General features: G+C 32.6%; 1 protein-coding gene across 1 annotated transcript; it reads right to left on the bottom strand.

Annotated features, from left to right (window-relative positions):
* Window positions 1-14,100: 14,100 nt before the first annotated feature.
* LOC107944072 (CASP-like protein 4D1) lies at window positions 14,101-20,607 on the bottom strand. Its single transcript, XM_041102029.1, has 5 exons — window positions 20,422-20,607; window positions 19,559-19,694; window positions 17,768-17,968; window positions 14,431-14,541; window positions 14,101-14,283 (listed from the first exon to the last, which is right to left on the bottom strand). Exons 1-5 carry the CDS (start codon window positions 20,604-20,606, stop codon window positions 14,101-14,103), a joined length of 816 nt encoding a protein of 271 aa, XP_040957963.1. The 5' UTR covers window position 20,607.
* Between the last annotated feature and the right edge of the window lie 1,339 nt (window positions 20,608-21,946).

Here is a 21,946-nt window from a genome sequence, read left to right as displayed (position 1 = left end):
CCTTGAAGTTTCGTTTCAAAGTCTAATTTAATTATAAACTAACAGTCTTATTTTATCTATAAATTTGCTCCAATCATGCCTGTATCCATGATATGCAGTTCTTTTTTATTGTCAAACCTTAGGAGAGACATGTTCACAATCAAAACAGGAAACCATTCTAGTCACCCGCAGCATGATCTTTGTCACAAAATCTCTTCCGCTTTTTACATCTGCAAAATCTGCGGGCATTCTGGGTTCGGACCGCGGTTCTCGTGTCCTCAGAGCTGCAATTTCAATCTCCATGAAGAATGTTGCACCAATTTTACTTACCATACTGCTTTCAATTTCCCCTCATTTCTAGCTGGCTCTAACTTCGTCGTTTCCAGAGATCCTCCCCGAAATCTACCATGCACTGCCTGTCAGTTGCCCATAGAAGGTCGATACTATCAATGCAATAACAAGAGAACCAATTTACATCTTCTTTGTGTAAGGCTTCCTACCACCCTAACCATAAGTGGGATGCAAACGACACTGAGCAACCGTTGCAACGTTAGATGCTCGTACCGATCATGTCCAAATATAAATGGTGGCTGGTCCTATGTCTCCCATAATGGTACCAATTATCATGTGGCTTGTTGGAAAGCTATGATGCTGAGACCCGATAACGTATATAAACCCCAGGCATTTTGGAACAAAATCCCTCGGTCTACCGTCGCTCGAAAGAATTGAAACTCGCTTTTGCTGCTCATCGCCAGGCTGTGTGTGGAAGCCCTTTTTTGCCTTGTGTTTTCTTTTTGTTGTTCTGCATCTTGCCATGTTAAGTTTGTATGTGTAGTATGTGGAGATATAGGAAGCTATTTTGCTTTTTGTGTGTCGCGCGGGCAGTCAAGCTACAAATCGGGAGAAAGGATTACATCAACAGGCTTAAACCTAAATCATTATTGGGATGCTAACCTTGGGACTTAATCACTGTTGCGTTGCCTATTTTGTTTCTTCTCCCCTATTTTATCTTCGTGTTTGTATGATTTCTCCCTTAATATACTTTTGTTGGTTGAGGAAAAAAAAAAACTGCAGTCTAATTTCCTCCAAAAAAATCAGCTTGGATTTTCCAAACTCAGTTACCAATCTATTTCATTTACTCAGATTTGGGTTAATTTCACCAAACCTTCTCAAATTTTGAGTCAATTTTTAATAACTTCAAAATGTTCTAATAGAAACCTTGCACAATCTATACAATTCTAATCCGGTCCTTCCATCAGTCAATCTATTTAAATAATATCTTCTTTTGCTTGGCAATGGCAAGGCTGAGTTACTAGGATTTTCGAGGTCCCAAATTCGAGTCTCACCCTATATAATAAAATATGTGGATTCTCTTTGTAATAGCCCAATTTTGCCCTGGCCCAGATTACGAACAATAAAACAAAATAAATAGAACCCAAAATGAACAATAAAAAAAGAGTCCAGTCCATTTACAAAACTAGGCCCAAATAGCCCAAATCAGTAACCTAATGGCCCAGCGGCCCAAAAACTTAATTTTTTGCCAAAGTCGCTTCTCCTTGATCATGTTGTTGTGCCTCATCCCAAGGCCTGACGCGCGTCTGCCACCTTGCACCAAAATGGCAGAGGGTGCCTCTTCTCTCCCCTCCGTTGACCGCGTCAGTACTTGCAAGAAAAGAGAAAGAAAAAGGACCACGGAAGCAAAAAAAAAAGGCAAAGAGCAGTGGTTAAACAGTAGCAAAAAATAGTAAAATATAGCATATAAATCGGCTATAAAAGCCACAACAACCCATGTAATTTTTTACGCACAAAAAAAGTAATAAAATAGAGAACATAATATAAACATTTAGAAGGTGATCTCTTTTATTTTTTATTTTTTATTTTTTATTTGAATATATTATTATATAAATAAATTAAAATAAAAAGAAAAAAACTCACCTGATGTTCGTTTTCCGCCGTCGGGAGCCGAAGGGTTCTTTGCCCTTTTGGTGACTTTTGGCAATTTTCTAAAAAACTGGACCCCAGATTTGGATTCTAGGAGTCGAGAGTATCAAAAGGGTTTTTTTTTCAAAATTTTTCGGCCGCCGTCACCAATGACCGGTGGCCGCGGCGAACGAACGACGGCATCATGGCCGAACATGGGGAGGCTGGAGAGAAAAAGAAAAGGTTGTAGAGTTTTTTTTTTAAACTGTTTTGAAATGAATTTTTTTTTCACTTATATAGGCCCCAAAACGGTGTTGTTTTAGGACTAGCTTCAAACGCTCAAAACGGAGTCGTTTTGACGCAACCCAAAAAATGACCCAATTTGACCTAGGATCCGCTTGTTTTTCCTTGGAAGGGATATTTTCTATTTTGACCCTTCCACTTTTGCGGTTGGTTTCAATCTAATCCTGTATTTTTTATTTTTTTGATTTCGCCATTCTATTTCATTTTGTTTTCACTTTGGTCCTTAGACCATTTTTGGAAAAAGACACTCGAAACGACGTAGTTTCGAGGCAGACCCAAAGATCGACCCGACCCGATCCAAGGATCCTTTTTTTTACAATAGTATATTTACAATTTTAGTCCTTCTTCCATTTGAGTTGTTTTAATTTAGTCCTAATTTCGCTATTCTTTCTTTTAGAAATTTTGCCACTCAAATTTATCCCGTTTTCAATTAAGTCCTCGGCTTGCTGATCTTCTGGAGAAAGGATGCGTGTCATGGGGGTTGGGGTAATTTTGCATTTAGTCCCTATATATTTTCTTGCTTTTCATTTTAGTCTTTATTTACTTATTTTATCATAATTTATACTTTTAACTTCATTTTCATTCTGATTTAGTCCTTGGTCTATTTAATTTCATTTTTTCACGAAAGTTTTATTTATTTATTTATGTGTTTATTTTTTCATTGATTCCTTTATTCTTTTGGTATCTAAAATTTATAGTGTTCTTTATAATTTTATTTTGCACATTTTGCTATTATTATTATTATTATTATTATTTATTTTTCATCTTTTTTGTTCTTTTATTTTTTATTTTTTACATTATTATTTAATTAGTATTAGAATTGGTAATTATAATATGATTATTGCCATTGTTTATTTGTTATTTTATTACTATGGTTACATCATCATTTACTAGTATGATATTTTTATTTTCTCATATATCATTGTTTCATTTTTACATATTATCATTTTATTTTATTTTGTTATAACCATGTCATGAATCGTGTTTAAACATACTTACGCATTTTTTATACTATGCTCAAACAAGTTAAATGCCACCTTAAGCGTTACGTTCATTTATTTCGTACGATGCATAAAAATGAAAATTTTTAATCCGAGGTAATGTTCATTATTTTTGGAATTAGAAGAATCGTGTTCCTAACTCACGGGATATGGCTCCTTTCTAAAACCAACATAATCGAATACCCATTTCAAAAATAAGAGACAAGATTTAAATAACAATCAAATGGCATTTATTCTCGTTTTCAAGAATTAAAAGTATCTTGTCCTAACTTACAGGGTATGGTCTTTCTTCTCGATGAACTTGAACCTTTTCACGAAAGTTACTTTAGTTAGGTAATGCGTTAATACAAAAAGAATCGTGTTTTAAACTCTTTTCAAAATTTCAATTCACGACACTAAGACATTATGTAACAGCCCAATTTTTAGTGGTGTCGGAAACAATGATTCGAGATTTCTAAATCCGACGAGTGAGTTCAAAAATTTTATTATTTAATTATTATTTATGAGTCAAGTGTGATTTTAGAAAGATTTTTGAATTATTAATTTGTGTTTTTAAAATAATTTATTAGGTTAAGTGGTCCCGAAAACGAGGTATCGAGACCTCGATTTTATAAACTGAGCCGTAAATATTTTTATAAATATTTACAGAGTGTCATTAAGTTAGTATTAAAGTTTCGTTAGAAAATTTTAACGTTTTGATAGTTAATTAATTAAAAAGGACTAAATTTAAAAAGGTGCAAAACTTGTCAGAGTGATAAAATAGCCTAAATGTTAAATGAGGAAGGACTTGAAGGGTAAATAAGCCTAAAATAAGAGGCTGGACGACATGAGTGTAGAAAAAAATATGAAATTAGTGTGAACAAGGGGTAAAATTGGAAATGAAATAAAACTTAATAGTTAAAAATAGGATTTAATTGAATATCTAGACATTTCTTCATAATTCTCAGCCAAAGGCACCATTGAATAACCCTTAAGAAGCTGGTTTTAATTATTTTTACTTCATATCAAGAGCCCGTTCATCAACGAGAAAAAAATTAGTTGAATAGTCCCTAAACTACTACCAATTTTACAATTCAACCTAGGTAAGTTCGTATGATTAAACTTTCATGATTATTTATTAATTTATGAATGATATAATGCATTTATTCATATTCTTATTATTGAAACTAAAGTTTATTGTTAAAATATGAAATTGAAATGAATGCTTAAAACAAGGAAAACGCAGGATATAGTACAATCATTTTATAGCAAAAGATGAATTGACAGATAAGACCATGGTTGGACCATGACAATGTTCATATGTAAGACCATAGCTGGGCTATGGCATTTTAATGAAAAGACCATAACTGGGTTATGACACTTTGAACGTAAGACTATGGTTGGACCATGGCAGTATTTATAAGTAAGACCATAGTTGGGCTATGGCATTCTAATGATAAGACCATAACTAGGTTATAGCACTACGAATGTAAGACCATGGCTAGGCCATGGCAATGCATCTGTAAGACCATAGTTGGACTATGGCACAAAGAAAACGATGTACTCATATCTGTAAGTCGTTCCTCAATTTAGTAAGAATTGGTAAAAGACCTATGTGAATGAATTGAAAGTTATATTGATTATTAATAATATTGATCTGAAGGAAGTGTGTTCATTGACTTATGTTGTATTTGACAGGGAGAATGTATGATTTATTTACAATTTAGTTTATTATATTAAGTTCAGTAAGATCAATGTTTAATCTATTGAACTTACTAAGCTTCATCAAGCTTATTCGTGTTGTTTTATTTTCTTGTAGATTAACGTGTGATCAAAGATCGGGTCAACACATCAAGCCGCACTATCCAGTTTAATCCAGTAGTTTTTGAAATATAAATTTTGGTTTATATGGAATGTATAAGGTTGGTTTTGCAATGAAATAGTTTGAATTATGGTTGTGAATCTTAAATGTTTGTATGAGTGTAATTAGTAGTAGAATTTGATAAATCAATAAAATGAGTTAAATGGGTAAGTATAAATAATTAATGTATATGTAATGTTATATTATGTTTAGAACGTGTATTGGTTGGTTTTGATTGCTTGGTTTGGATATGTTAGTGTATTTAAATGTTGTGTATAGGTTGATGTCAAAAAGGGTGAGAAAAGAGGCCTTAAAATGACCTATTTTCGTCCACACGGGCAGAGACACGAGCGTGTGTCTTAGCCGTGTATGACGCACGGCCATGCACATGGGCGTGTAGTCTAGCCGTGTGCCCCTGCACTTTGAAATTTCAAAACAAAATGCCCAGGTATTTGTACACGGCCTAGCATACGGCTTGGCCGTGTGACCCCTGTAATTTGTACACGGCCTAGCACACGAACGTGTGGTTGGCTGTGTGACCTAAGTCAGAGAATTACATGGGTAAGGACACAGGTTGGGACACAGCCATGTGCCTCGCATCGTATGCCCACATGGTCTAAGACACGAGCATGTCTTACAGCCGACCATACGGGCGTGTGCCCCTTACTCCTAAAAAAACTTTTTAAATTTTGGGAAAAATTCCCTAAGTATTCGGATTAGTCCCAATTCACTTTTAAGGTGTATATTGGGTCTCGATGGCCCATCTAGGAGACAGTATGAGTGTTATATAATTGATTCTTGACATATATAATAAAAGTTGTGAAATGTTCGTATTTAATTCGTAAAGTCTGGTAATGCTTCATAACCTTATTCTAGTGACGGATAAGGGTTATGGGTGTTACACATTAATTAATAAATTACGTACCAATTTTAGGCATTACGAAGGCACTAATCCTTCCTCATGTGTAACCGACTCCTGAACCCATTTTTTAAATTTTGTAGACCAAAAATTGTTGTTTTAATAAATCAAACCGTTTATTAAAACGATCAAATTACGAGGTGACCCGATCACACCTCATAAAAAAGGATAGGTGGCGACTCCCATTTTCGTTTTTAAATAAAAAGTCGATTAAAAAAAGGTTTCGACACTCTTTGTTGGTCGTAGTTGTTAGTTTGCTAGCTATTTAGTTTATTTGTTGAGTTAGTTATTAAACGTTTGTAATGATTGATTGTATTGGAATTGTTATAACTTGAAAAGAAAGAAATTTTTTCGTTAGGCTGTTGAGGTCACGACGAGCTCATGTTAGAGAGTCACGTCACGTTGAGAAATTCCTCGAGGTCGCAACAAGCTGTGTCATTCAATATTAGTTTCTTTTTCAACTTATCTATTGATATATATGGTGTGCCTTCCTTAAAATACTTGCCTTTTGGTATCATTCATGTTTGTTTCACAATTTATATTTAATGTTTCATGGGTGTCCCTCTCAATAAAGTCAATTTCAAGATTTGAACATGCATCTCTCCTTGAGAGTGCAATTTATCTTACCACAACATTGATGGTCACTAAACTAACTATAATTACGACAAAGGCAGACAAACCTATCGAACAATAGTATAGTTATGGTGAGTAGGGAATATCATATCCACGAGGACTAAAAGTACTAGAAATTACTGTTTTTCAATTATTTAGCTGACAAACTGGAGTGATTTTTTAAATCTAAATTTACTAATCTAATTTATCTAGTAACGCAACAGAAATGAAATAGGAAAATAATTAAAGATAACAAATGAGATAGACAATACCCAGGTAAGAATCCACCTATACTCCACTTATTATTATCAATCTGATTTAAATGATTTATTCATTTGTGTCTTGATCCATAGAAATCCCTAAATTATGTTAACATCTCTTTTGAGAGTAAGAACAACTGACTCTAGGTTGAAATTTAGATCTCTTTCTAATTAAAACCCCTATTGTCACATTAACTCAATCTATGGATTCCCTTATTAGATTTGACTCTAATCCGGTAGATTTATGTCGTCCTATTTTAGGATTGCATACAACTCCACTCAATTATGCTACATCTTCTCTTAAATATGGACTTTTGCTCCACTGAAATAAACATATTAAACATGAATTAATATTTCAAAAATATTAAGACAAGAAATAAGCATGCATAATTCAGAACAAGAATCAAGTATTTATCATGTAAATAAGAAATGAAATAATAAGATTCATCATAGGCTTCCTTTTCCCTAGGTACCTATGGAATTTAGTTCATAATTTTGAATAGAAACATCTCAAAGTTAGGATAACCACAATACATAAAGAAACTCAATAAAACTTCGAAAGAAATTAAATAGAGATATTTGATCTTCACGGAGATCCGCTTTCGAGTTGATTTCGATGGCGTTCTTCGAGTGTTTTCTTTTATATTCTTTGCTTGCCCCCTTAGGTCTTCTTCTAATTGGTATTTATAGACTTTAGAATGCTCCGAAAGCCTAAAAATTGAGTTTTTTTGCACATCTAGGAAGCAGGTTGTGAAATCGACATGGGCTGGCCCGTGTGGAAATGCCTAGGCTGCGTGGATCTTGGAAACAGCTCTATTTGTCCAATTTTGGATCATTTTTCACTCTTTTTACTCCCAAAGGCTCTCTTAAGTATAGAAACATGAATTTAAAGGATTAGGAGCATCAAATTCACTAATTTACATAATTAATCATCCAAAAATGCATTAAGAATGATATTAAAATATGTTACAATTACAGCTTATCAATTATCCCCACACTTAAGCGTTTGCTTGTCCTTAATCAAAATCCTCAACTCACATTAAAATTAATATTTCTCAAGTTGTAATTCCCATAAAAAAATGTCTCAAAATAATTTATAAATAATCATGCATTGGCAATTCAACTAAAAGAGCACTAAATTCTCAAACAATCCAAGCTAAAATTTTTAAACACGAAAACATAGGTGTCTCCCCTTATCTAAGTAATTACATTTAATTCAAAATCAACAAGAATCGACATCCTCACTAAAGATTCATTCAAATCACTCAAAATGTTTAAGGTTCAAGAATAAGCACTCAATAGTCAAACATGAAAAGTTATTACCATAGGCTTGCATGAAATTGAAATCTCTACTAGTATAAAATGATATGATACACAAATCTAAAGGTCTTTAGGAGGTTGTAAAGGGGCTTAGGTTAAGGGTGTGGAGAAAGGCTAGAAAAGTTGGTTATAATCGAGATCGAATTGATAAATTACCAAACTAGAAAAACAATGAACAAGTGTTGAATTAAAAACAATTACATCAATTGAGAACTATTCAAAAAACAAACTTCTTCTCAAAATATGAATTTAACTGTTCAAGCTCAAACAACATAAAACTAAATAATAATCAATCTAAATATATATAATTTTTTGAGAACCAATAAGAAATAATTCAGCAAATTAAACAAAAGAGCATAGTTAGGGAACTAACCAAATCAAATCTCAACAAAAAAGGAGTTAATAAAATGGGAAAAATTTTCAGCAAACAAAAAATGAGTTATGGGTTAACATTAATGGGTAAATTAAGAAACGGTGTGTTAGGCTCAACGGGGTTCACTAAGGGTTAATTAAAAAGGTAGGCTTTTTATGGGGTAAGTGGGTTAAAACCTAAGTGTCTTTATCTTCTCAGTATATCAAATCAAAGGTGTGGTTTCGACATGTATAATCAAAGAAAGTTCTAGAATAACAAACCACATTGACACATTCATAACCAATAATAAAACGAGCAAGAAAAATGTATGCTCTAAAGGCTCAAAATCTCACGAAAAATTATGGTTTTTGATGTCAATCTTGCAAATATCAAACTTCAAGATAATACTTCAATTTAGAGAAATCACCTAAAATTTTTTAATTTCTGAAAAATAACTTATCATGTTTGATTCTCTTATGTCTTCAAGTTTAAATCAACCAATACACAATTATCAACAAATTAATCTAAAACATATCAAAAAAAATTTCAAATTGACAAAAAATCATTCTAATGGAAGTGTGAGAAAATTACTTAAATACAAGACATAATTTAAGGATTTTCTAATAATTATATGAATAACATCCCCACACTTAAGATGTACATTATCCTTAATGTACAAATAGATATAATCACAGTATAAACAGAATATCAAAAGAGAGGGAGAAAACTGAAACTACCCTGAATATAGGATGAAATTGCCAGAATGGTGAAAAGCAGAATTGTAGACAAATCTAGATGTAATGCATGATTCCGAGAAAACTAATAAGAAAATAAACAAAAATAGGGAAGAAGATTAAGGGGTTATAACTCAAGTTAAAAAAACTATAAAAATATAAATATAGTTCAAAAGATAAGAAACAAAATAAGTCTAAGAAAATAACAATAAAAATAACTAAAAATAACAATAAGCATAAACATAAAATAAAAATAAAAAAATAAACTCAATGGTCATCGTCATAAAAAAGTCAGTGTTGTGAGTTGTCGATGCTAACGAAAAGATATAGAGATGCTGACAGATCTACTGCAATTTAGCGTCAATACTGTCGAACCTCTGAAAGCAGTGTTGCTCGAAGCAAGTGAATCGCTCGAAAAGGTCCTCTAAAGTAGCAGCAGAAGAAACAGGATAGTGACTCAAAGGTAGAGGATGAAGTGGATCTTCGTGATGGAAAGGGACATCAGCAGTGAAGTCCTCAGGTTCATTCTGAGAGTCAGAATGATATAGTCGGTATTGAGAAAGGTCTACCCTACGAAGTCGCTCGATCATCCTCATATGGGTCATGCTTGATATCCCTTGTGGAGACAGATAGGACCCTTTCTTTTGTTATCTGTCTGATCGCGGAATGCGAAGGCAATGAAGTATGCTAAATAAAAAAATATGTTTGGTGGCCATGCTCCATAAAAAATATACATCGGTAGTACTAACGACTCTAGTGCTCTCTCTCCTACCGGTCAAAGTATGAGTTAAAAGGACAAGAATATATCTTAAAGCCGGAGGGAGAGAAGTCGCCTTCGAGTGACTTGTGTTATAAGGTGTCGTACTCTCCGTAAGATCTACCCAACAATTAGATGGCGAGTAGTGGATGTGCTGATGTAAGCGAAAGAAGTTCTCGGCACTTATAAATTCTTCAGTGTATAGTCCCAAAGCAGCTCTAAACTCAAGGACACTCATATGGCGTACCAAATCACCGAGTCTGAAGGTGATGGTGTCCAGCTTGTCATGGGATGACATCACATGCTGTAGAGTACATGCTGTAGAGCAAATGCAGAGCAAAACTCCAAAGTAAGCTCCATGTAAGCGGGCTTGATAATAGAGAAGAACGATCTCATGAGGCTGTGGTAATAAAGGCACGCACATGATCAGCTAATTAAACCTGCTCCAAAGTGGCCCAATCGATATAGCGGTTTAAATCGGGTGGTCACAGTTGAAGTAACTAGTATAAGTCCTCTTGGGGACCCACTAAAAATCAGATATATGGGTGGCGGGCCTCGACAGAAGCGCTTGAGGAGGAGGTCGCGCCAGGGGTCTTCCACTTTTTCAAAGCGAGAACGACGACCTTGGACTTGCTTCGTGTGTTCTTCATGATGTACCTAAAAATAAAAAAAGCAATATTAGAAAAATTATAAATAAAGCATCGCCAAATACGCAAACAGAGGGCCGACAAATCAAAATCCAAGCAGTTAAAGAATGGAAACCTAAAAGACAAATAATAATCATAAGAACAATAGTAACAAATAAGAATAATAAGATAATGATAATAAAGCTAAGAAAATCAAAGCAACCAAGAATAAAATAAGAATTATAATAAAAACATTACTAAATTAATAATAAAAGGAATAAGAACATGAATAAGAACAAAAATAGAGGTGCAAAACAGAATAAGCAAAACAAAAATAAAAGGGACAATATAAATTAAAGCTACTACTAATAAGAAGACAAATAGAAAAGAAAACTAATAAGAAGAATAAGACTAAACTAATAGAATAAAACAAAATAAGAAGTAGGAAAATGAAAAAATAATAACAAAAAAAATAAAGATACTAAAATAAAAGAAACTAAAATAAAATAATAAGCAAAGAGAATAACAAGAAAAGAAGTAACTAAAATAAAATATAAATAAATAAATAAATAAACAAATAAAAGGGGAAATGGGGGAAACCGACAGTGATGGTGGTGGTATGCACGGCAACTGACGGGCTTGGGTGGGCGGTCAAAAGGAGCTGGATACGGGTTGGAAAGGGAAGCGAATAGGACGACTGTAGGGTTCGAGGTGTATGTGGGGGAGAAAGGGAGAAAGGGAGAAAGGAGGAGAGGGCTTGGGTGGTGGTGCAGTGAAGATGGTGAAGGAGAGGGTGGCGCGTGGTGGTGTAAGGGTACATGGCTGAAGTGGCGACGGAGATAGAGTGCGAACGTTGGAGGTGGCCGGAGTAAAAAGTCGACTTGGGTCAATGGAGGTCAGCGGATAGAATTGAAAAGGGGAGGAAGAAGACAAACTTAGAAAAATAAATTAGGGTTTACTTTAAAAGGGGTGGCATAGTCGTGTTCGATAAAGATTTTCAGCCCACACTTCCCACAGCCTTGGACACGCCAGTGTGTTCCACACGGCCGTGTTGCACGGCATTTTGCAATCTCATTCGCTTCTCTCACGCCCTTGTAACTCTCTAACTTGATTTAAAAATGAAAAAAAATTAGCTTCAGATTTCACACAACTGTGTAGACTATTTCAGGCCGTGTAACCTTTGATTTTTTGAAAAAAATTAAGTCCCAGGATCTACATGGCCAAGGACACACCCGTGTGGGTCACACGGCCATGTCATCAAGCCGTGTAACTCACTTTCGAACCCCTTATTGTGTACACAGCCCGGGACACGCCCGTGTGTCCAAGCCATGTGGGTCAAAAATACTTTTTGTATTTTGAAAATTAATTAATTTTAAAAATATCATGAAATAAAATTAAGAAAGTTAGTAGTGTTAACACTTGGGTTGCCTCTCGAGAAGCACTTATTTAAAGTCTAAGTTCGACTTACCTTGTATTCACATGGTAACGGTGGTTCATCGAGCTGAAACTCCTCTTTCTTGTTATCAATTCTATGATCAAAATAAGGTTTAAGTTTAGTGCTATTTACATTAAATGTGCCAAGTTTAGAATTAGTCACCTCGATTGTACCATATAAAAAGACGTTCAGTACCGTAAAATGTTTTGATCTGTTTGCATCTAGCTCTGAAGTGGCAATACGTGGACCCATTTTAGCAGTACCTTATCCCCAACCTTAAATTGGTTTGTTCCATCCACATGCTCATCATGGCATCACTTTGGCTTTGCATAGTGTATTCTCAGTTTCTCTTTGACTTGTGTCCTCCATTCGTCTAGTTCATCAATCTGTAACAATTGTTTCTATTTCTGTAGTATGGACTGGAACGTGGCTCCATCACGTTTTTTCGAGGGGTTAGCTACAAAGAAGTTTGAGCCACATGGTTACTCATATTAACAGAACTTGTAAAATCATCTCGATCACTAGATGTCTTAATAGAATCATGAGCTTGGAGAGTAATCGTTTTGTCACCTACACGAAATATTAATTCACCTATACCAATATCAATAATAGATCTAGCAATTGCTAAAAAGGGGCTGACCTAGAATCAGAGGTACATCACTATCCTTATCCATGTCTAAAACAACAAAATCAATTGGGAATATGAATTTAACAATTTTTACAAGTACGTCTTCAATAATACCCCTAAGAAATCTAATGGTTCTAATTGAATACTCATCCTAATTTGTTTGGGTTTCCCAAGACCTAATTGCTTAAACATTTTATAAGGCATGACATTAATACTATCCGTTAAAACATTATTAATATCCAAACTACCAATTAAACAAAGAATAGTAAAACACCTTGGATCTTTCAATTTGTTGGGTAGTTTATTTTGTAGTATGGCTGAACAAATTGCATTTATCTCCACATGCGACGAATCATCTAACCTTATCTTGTTTGCCAAAAACTCCTTTAAAAATTCAATAGAATTGGGCATCTGCGAAAGAGCTTCAATAAACAGTAAGTTAATATGTAATTTTTTCTGAAGTTTAAGAAATTTACCAAATTGTTTGTTCATGTGGTCTCTTTTCATCGTGTTAGGATATGGCACTCGAGGTTCATATTCCTTCCCATCTGGGTTTTGCTCATTTTGGCTTACGTTAACCTTATTGTTACTTACCACACTTTCTTGCCTCAGTTTTGATTCAGATTCAACTAACCCTTCTTCAGCTCGAACAGTAATTGTATGAAGTTGCTTCCTTAGGTTAGTTCCAGTATTGCTCGGCAAACTACCATGTGGTCGTTCTGAGATTAACTTAGCAAGTTGGCCTATTTGGTTCTCGAGCCCTTGAATTGATGCTTGTTGATTTTTAAGTGTTGCTTCAGTATTTTGAATACGAGTTTCTGACACCGAGATAAACTTCGTTAACATCTCCTCAAGGTTTGGCTTCTTCTCTTGCTAGTAAGGTTGTTGTTAGAAGCTTGGAGGGGGTTGTGCTCTTTGATTTCCTTGACCATCTCAAGAGAAATTGGGATGGTTCCTCCAACCTACATTATAGGTGTTACTATAAGGGCTATTTTGAGGCCTAGAATTATTACCCATAAATTGATTTGTTCGTTCTCTGTGCTAGGACCGTAGGGTAAACATTCTGGATTGTTCATTCCTCCTCCATTCGTATCGTATTGCATCACCAGATGTACCTGCATAGAGACATGTAAACCATCAATTTTATTATTTAATTGTTCTATCTAATTTGATAACATGGTGATTGCATCCAAATTAAAAACACTTACTGCTTTTATCGACTTTGTCCTCATGACTTGCCACTAATAATTATTCAGTGCCATCTCCTCTATAAATCCATAAGCCGCTTCGGGTGTTTTATTATTAAATGTACCACCGGCTGCTGCATCGATCAACTGTCTAGTTGAGGGATTCAAAACGTTGTAGAAGGTTTGAACTTGTAACCATAAAGGTAACCCATGGTAAAAGGATCGTCTCAATAAGTCCTCAACATAGTTATCTTATCCGGTGGGGAGTACTTCAATAGGAATTTCTCAGTCATTTGATCCCATGTAGTGATGGAACCTCGTGGTAAAGAATTCAACCACTGTTTAGCTTTGTTCCTCAACGAGAAAGGAAATAACCGTTGGCGAACGGCATCTTCAGAAACTCCATTTATCTTGAAAGTATCATAGACTTCCAGAAAATTAGCCAAATGAGTATTTGGATCTTCATATTCCAAACCATCGAACTGAACAAACTGTTGTATCATCTGAATAGTGTTTGGCTTCAGTTCAAAATTATTCGCAGCAATAGTGGGTCTCACAACACTTGATTCAGCCCTAGTTAAAGTGGGCTTGGAATAATCGTATATAGTACGAGGAACAGGATCTGGATTTGCCAAAGTTGCAGCAACTATAGGAGGTAGCTGATTATTCTGGTTATCACCCATCTCCTCAGTAATAATAATGTCTTGTTCGTCTACTATATTTTGTCAACTTTGCCTTACTTCTCTACGGTTTCTGCAAGCTGTACTTTTAATTTCACTATCAAATAATAATGGTTCCGACAAGTTTCTTCTAGCCATAAACTAAAAGAACCTACTAGAAGCAAACAAAAGAAAAATTAGAAAATAAAAATTAAACTAAAATAAAAAATAAAATGCAATAAAAATAAATGGCTAAATTAATAAAAATCAAGTGTTCCTAATATTTTAGTCCTCAGAAACGACGCCAAAAACTTGACGGTCACTAAACTAACTATAATTATGAAAAAGGCAAGCGCGCCTATCGAACAATAGTATAGTTATGGTGAGTAGGGAATATCGTATCCACGAGGACTAAAAGTACTAGTAATTACCATTTTTCTATTATTTAGCCGACAAATTAGAGTGATTCTTTTTAATCTAAATTTACTAATCTAATTTATCTAGTAACATAGCAGAGAATGAAATAGGAAAATAATCAAAGATAACCAATGAGATAGACAATACCCAAGAAAGAATCCACCTATACTTCACATATTATTATGAATCTGAATTAAACGATTTATTCACTTGTGTCTTGATCCGTAGAAATCTCTAAATTATGTTAATATCTCTTTCAAAAGTAAGAACAACTGACTTTAGGTTGATTAATTGAGATCTCTTTCTAATTAAAACTCCTATTGTCACATTAACACGATTTATAGATTCCCCTATTAGATTTTACTCTAATCAGGTAGATTTATGTCATCCTATTTTTAGGATTACATGTAACTCCACTCAGTTATGCTAAATCTACTCTTAAACAGAGACTTTTGCTCAACTGAAATAAGCATATTAAACAGAAATTAATATTCTGGAAATATTAAAAAAAGAAATAAGCATACATAATTCAAAACAAGAATCAAGTATTTGTCATGTAAATCAGAAATCAAATAATAATATTCATTATAGGTTTCCTCTTCCCTAGGTATCTAAGGAATTTAGTTCATTATTCTAAATAGAAACATCTCAAAGTTAGGATAACCACAATAAAACTTCGAAAGAAATTAAATGGAGATATTCGATCTTCAGGGAGATCCACTTCTGAGTTGATTTCGATGGCGTTCTTCGAGTGTTTTCTTCGATCTTCTCTGCTTTCCCCCTTAGGTCTTTTTCTAATTGGTATTTATAGAATTTACAGTGCTCCGAAAGCCTAAAAATTAGGTTTTTCCGCGTATTTGGGAAGCAAGTTGCAAAATCGATACGAGCTGGCACATGGGCTTCTGGCCAGCCCGTGTGGAAATGCCTAAGCCGTGTGGAACTTGGAAACAACTCTATTTGTCCAATTTTGGCTCGTTTTTTACTCATTTCGCTCCCAAAAGCTCTCATAAGTATAGAAGCATGAAATTAAAGGATTAGGAGCATCAAATTCATTAATTTACATAATTAATCATCAAAAATGCATTAAGAATGAGATTAAAATATGTTACTTTTACAGCTTATCATGCATCTAACATTATCTGATTTAGTGAAAATTTATATGTATTCTTATATTTTATGTTTTACGCTTCTGTCTCAACATCTGAAACAATGCCATTAATAATTAATAATCATCTAGACCTTTCAAAATCATAAATCGTCCATACATAATATAGAGAAAAGAAAAAAACCACTTGAAGATCTAAAAAAGATTAAGGTATATAAATGAATAGTCAGCCTGAATTGACCATTTTGAAAGGAGGAGAGGGAGTCAGGACTTATACTTATCCCTAGGCATTGAGTGTTACACATTATTAGCTTTAGTCCAAAGGTGCTACATGTCAAGTCTCTATAAGAGGGTTAGAGGTAAGTGGACCAGTGGTCTATCGTTATAGGTCTAGGTGGAGTGGCACTATAATGTGCTTTAAGTTACCTCGAATGGAATATGGCAATTTCGTGAGAAAATAAAATTAGCAGACGATGCCATACTGCCGTTTGTTTGACCGTGTGCTAGACCATGTGTGTCACACAACTGTGTGATTGGCTGCGTGTTGGGTTGTGTGAACCACACGGGCATGTGGTTAGCTGTATGAGCCACACGGTTTGAAAAGTATGGTGTGTGGGTCAGACAAGCGAGTGGGCCCATTTTGTGCAATTTGTTGGGCCTTGTGCGGTCGAGTATGAGTATTCTAAAATCTGATTTACATGCACTCATTAAGGATGTTAGACTCTGAGTAAGATTATTCGTATGATTTGTTGTATTATCTCATATGTATGAAAAATATGTATCTGGTTTGTTTTTGAGTAGGTGTCGCATGCTATGATACATATGCATGATCTTTTAGTATGACTTTGCATGTGCATTTGGGGTGGGATATATGGATGCGATGGAAGAAGTGTGATTATGGCAACACAACTACATATTATCTTAGTGGCATACGACCACATTATGGTGTGATGGATGGATGGGTTATTGTAGCCTTATTTGGTGTGATTGGTTGGACAAATTTGGTGTGTAGCAGATGGGGGTAGGATTTTTCTGTTTGATTATGTCATGCTAAGCATGTGTAATATCTGATATGTCTGCTCTGATGTATGCATCTAAGCATGATTCTGTTGTGATTTTAGCTTGTGGGCCAAGGCACACACTGAGCTTTATAGCTCGCTCTGTTTATTTAATATTTTTTAGGTAATCCTCAAACTTAGGATTTGGTGACGCTCGGGAGCTCGGTTAGGTTTTTCTGTGTTAAACTCTTTAAGAAATTCTTATTTTAGATTTTATGGATTATTGGACTATTTTTCGGACTTTAATTTTGATTTTTGGGATTTGTTAAGTATTTTAATCAGTATTCTAAAAATTGACATGATTTCTGATAATTTAAGTTAAACGACCAATTTTTGAAGTTAAACAATTCTAAGAATTTTTTTTGTTTCAAAGATTAAATCAGTATTATGCATTTTTCAAAACAAGTAAATAAAGTCGATAGCGTGATGGTTTTATAAAATCGAGTTTTATAAGTAAATGTTTCAAAGTTTCACATATACATTTGACAAATTCTCCTTCCAAAGAGTTGAGATGAGTTTCTATAAAATCTTCAATTTTCAATTTCGATATAAGATGTGCTTTGAAAATAAATTATCAAAGTTTCAACTTATTAATGTAACATTCAAAATTCGACCATAACGTCTAGGCCGGGTTTTGAGTGTTACTTGAATTAACCATTTTGGGGAGTGCATAAGATGAGAAAACAGATAAAATGGCAGCACATATAAATGCAAAGAGAAGCAAACTAACCGATGCATAAGCTTTATCAAAATAGTCATCAAGGTCATCCACATTTGTCACGTCAGCAAGTGCCTTTAGGTCTTTGGTTGCACCAAACCCAGCTGCCGAACCAGTGGCTAATACATACGATATTACCTGCACCAAAATTAATATGAATATAACACCAATACGATTGAACAAGTAATACCAATTATTATGATGTCAAATTTTATATGAATATAAAGGATATTCTTACTAGTATTATATATATATTAACTGTGAAACTCTTACATGGGATTTATGCGTGCACTTAGAAAGATTCCTTTAAATTTCTATCGATAAAAATGGTTACCGGAATCATATATATTGTCGTTTCGGCTTTTAATCAATTAGACGTAATTTAAGGTTTTTCAGTAAAATTTTGATATGCTTCGATCCATTGTAACAATATTGGTCTATACTGGTCAAGGGCAGTGGGAGGAAATTGTACTTAAATTTTTAAAAATGATAAAAATTTAATTTAATTCTTTAAAAAATTATAAAAATATTAATTAATACATTAATAAATTATATTTGAATTTTTATCAAAATTTATAACTTAATTTTAGTCTAAATTTTTTTTCTAGCATCATCCTCGATACCTCGATGCCGTATGTGCTAATAATCCATATAAATTGATACAAGGGATTTATTTTTATTAACCAATTTTTAGTACTTTTATTATCTTTTTTATCTTTTTAATTACACTAAAAAACAAAATATAATAATTAAATTAAGTTGTTGAACTTAATTAATAGATTTAAAATTTATATTTGCATGTAAACATATTTATATGTTTGTAATTGAAGTATATTTGCATGTACATATAATATATATTTTATGGAAAAATGTTTGGCACATTACTAGTAGGATAAGAGGGTTGACAAGTGTGCTATAGGATATAATAAATTATTAAAAATATATATTTTAAAAAAAAACACATGTCGATTTTTTAAAGGTACCAGCGGAATAAAAAAACTACACTACTAGTTTACCAAATAATCATCGATATTTTACTAAATTATGGCACACCACCTATGTGGGTGAAAAATATATGGAACAAATGTATTTGTTAAAATTTGATATATAAATTAAATAAGGCTTTGATTGAAATAGTAAAATTAAATGATTAAGATTCAAATCTCATCATAATGACTTTTATTATTAATTTTATATAAAAATACAAAAAAAATCCACTCATAATAGTATAACCTATTGTGTATATGGAAAGATATTTTAGTAAATTTTTAATTGAGTGGATGTTCAGTTCGCACGTGACACTAACTCAATTAGAGATTTAAATTTAAGTATAGATATGAATAAAATTAAAAATAACGATAAACATGCCCTGGTGGTATTCGACACACGAATTACATTTTGATCAAATGATAAAATTATATTTTTAGTCTTTATCAAAAAAAATAATAATTAAATTTAAATTTTAAACACAATTTTCAGCTTTAGTCCTCAAAATTTAACAAAAAAACTTTTTTCACCCAAAACAAAATTTTTGAATTTGCCCCTACGGACAGTCTCGGTAGAAATTTAAAATCCTTTTGAAATATAAAATTAATAATTTCAAAGTTTTAATATTTTAGGATGATTAAGACTTAGTTGCAATTTAATCCACGTAAAAATTGAAAGAGGTAAAAATGAATTGATGAAAAAAATACAAAATATATTAGTTGGGGAATGATTAAATTGTACCTTGTCCCCATAGAAATCAACGAGAAAGGCACCATCTCCAATTATCAATCTTTTTCCAGTAGCAATATGGTATAAAGAGAGAGCGGTTTGCAACACTGAGTATACGAGTCCCATTATAATCGACGCAAGCACGTATCTGCAATATATGTAAACTCTATTAATTATATAGAAAATTTTAAATTTTGGTCCCTCTAAAATATAAATAATTTAATTTAAAAAATTTTGGTACACCTCTCTCTCTCTATTTATATAAATATACCTAGAACGCCCTTAAGGATTGAATCAAATTATTCCTTCTACTATTAAATTGATCAATTTAGCCCATTTATCATTCAAAAGAGTCAAATAAAATCAAATTTCAATAGAATTAACATTTATTGCTTAAAAAAATCATTTATTGTTTAACAGAGTTATGTTTTGAAAGCTTTTTATGGTTCTATAGATAAAATATTTTGTTCAGAATTGATCTCTAAATAAAAAAAAAATCCTATAATTTTTAAACAGTTAATGTTAAATATGTTCCAGTTTGACTTTATTTGATTCTTTCTTAAAAATACATGTATTAATTTGATCCATTTAATTATAGAGGGGCTAATTTTAATGATCGGTATCATCAGGAATGATTGGCCCCAAAAATATAAAATTATAGTTTAGTTCCTTCAAAAATGATAAAATTGTAAGTTAATAAAATGGTGAAATTATATTTTAGCCCTAAAAAAACTTCGACCTTGAGTAAACTATCCATTGCCAATAAATTTGAATCCTATTTTCTTTATATATACTTGTTGAGAACTCATTTGATGCAGCAAATAATTTCAAAAACAAAGAAAGAAACTAATATGTGTATATAATTAGGGACTTACCGGTAAGTATAGACATCATCGAAATGAATTTTGGACTCTACGAAGGTGGTGTAAAAGCTAAGTGATAGAGTTGCAGTATCAGTGGCAAGAACAACTAGCGATGCTAAAAGCAAAACCAACATTAAAATCTTCAAAACAAGAGTAATAATAATTGGGGAAATTGTTGAAGTTGGTGGAGGTGCCATCTTTATGCTTTTATCTTTTGGTAATTTGATATTTTACAAACAATATAAAGCCTCCTTTTACTTGGAAAATGTTGTCTCTTTTTTGTTTCTAACGAGTGTCGTATTTGTTAAACTATGTAACCAATGATTTTTAAACAATTTTAGGTAAAAGAATCATTGAGGCTTTTGTATTAGGATTCGGATTAACTTTTGCTCTCTCTGCTCAAAAAATAACAAATTGGTCCATATCCATATACGTTAGATCAAAGAGCAATCTGGTCATTCTATTAAAAATCTCATCTATTTCTATTGTTAAAAACTGGTCTATGTATGTCAAAATGACGTACATGTAACTGTTTGGTTATTTTGTCAACTACACTAGTTTTTAATAGTAGAAATGGATGAAATTTTTAACAAAAAATACTAGTTTGCTCTTTGATTTAACGTATAAGGACTAATTTGTGAATTTTGTGAGTTAAGGAGGCAAGATGCAATCTAACTCCTAATACACAGGCCTCCATGGTACTTTTACATCTAGATTAATATTGAAAGAATGGTTTTTGGGTTTACACTAAATGTGTTCATAGGTTGGACTAGCTGATCCAAGTCAAATCCGTACGTAATATCAATACCATACATAATTGCTCAAACTTGGCCTGAAATCTTAGCATTAAATTTGTTCAAACTTGCACGTAGTTGTAAATGACTAATACAAGCTTTTTTAAGCTTATTAATATCATTTTTTATTTTAAAAACAATTATTTTAATTAATATTTATCATTTATATATATATTTACTGTCATTATATATTTTAATTAATTTTGATATATGTCTGTGAGAGAGAAAGAGAGATTCATTTAAAATTAATTTTGATAGAAAATTTGATCATTAATTTGTTATATATAAATATGAATAAATTTATTATGTCTACGTATAGTAAATTTTGTTACATTCACGATATGGGTGAAATAAAATATTTTATGTTAAAATTTCATTTAATAATGAATATAGATAGAGTAGTAATGAACTTATATTTTAAAATTGTTGAACAATTGTTTGATCTTTAGAAATAATATTTTTGTAATTTAATAACTAAGTTAGTAATCTAATTAAAGGTGATACTAATTTAATAAAGTGTTTGAATATAAATATTAGAGGTATATATAAAGTTTTAGGTTGAGGATGTTAACATAAATCCTTTTATGCTATAATATAAAAAAAATTCCAACTTTTAGTATTGGAATTTTAGTTTCAAGATAACAAAAATTATATTATTCTTATAAAAACCCAGACGTATGGGTTAAGTTGAAGATAAATAAAACCCATAAATTGAAAGGTGAAACTTAAATTAATAAATAAAT

This window comes from Gossypium hirsutum, chromosome D10 (assembly GCF_007990345.1).
Source record: "Gossypium hirsutum isolate 1008001.06 chromosome D10, Gossypium_hirsutum_v2.1, whole genome shotgun sequence".
NCBI lineage: Eukaryota > Viridiplantae > Streptophyta > Magnoliopsida > Malvales > Malvaceae > Gossypium > Gossypium hirsutum.
The sequence above is the reverse complement of the archived record's forward strand: the minus strand, read 5'-3'. Positions and strand labels throughout refer to the sequence as shown.

Coding starts and splice junctions, on each gene's coding strand:
- LOC107944072 (XM_041102029.1), bottom strand. CDS start 20,606: ATGGCACCTCCACCAACTTCAACAATTTCCCCAATTATTATTACTCTT. Junction 14,542..17,767: donor CTTATGCACTCCCCAAAATG/GTTAATTCAAGT, acceptor GGTGATAACCAG/AATAATCAGCTACCTCCTAT. Junction 14,284..14,430: donor CTAGGGCTGAATCAAGTGTT/GTGAGACCCACT, acceptor GATACTTTCAAG/ATAAATGGAGTTTCTGAAGA.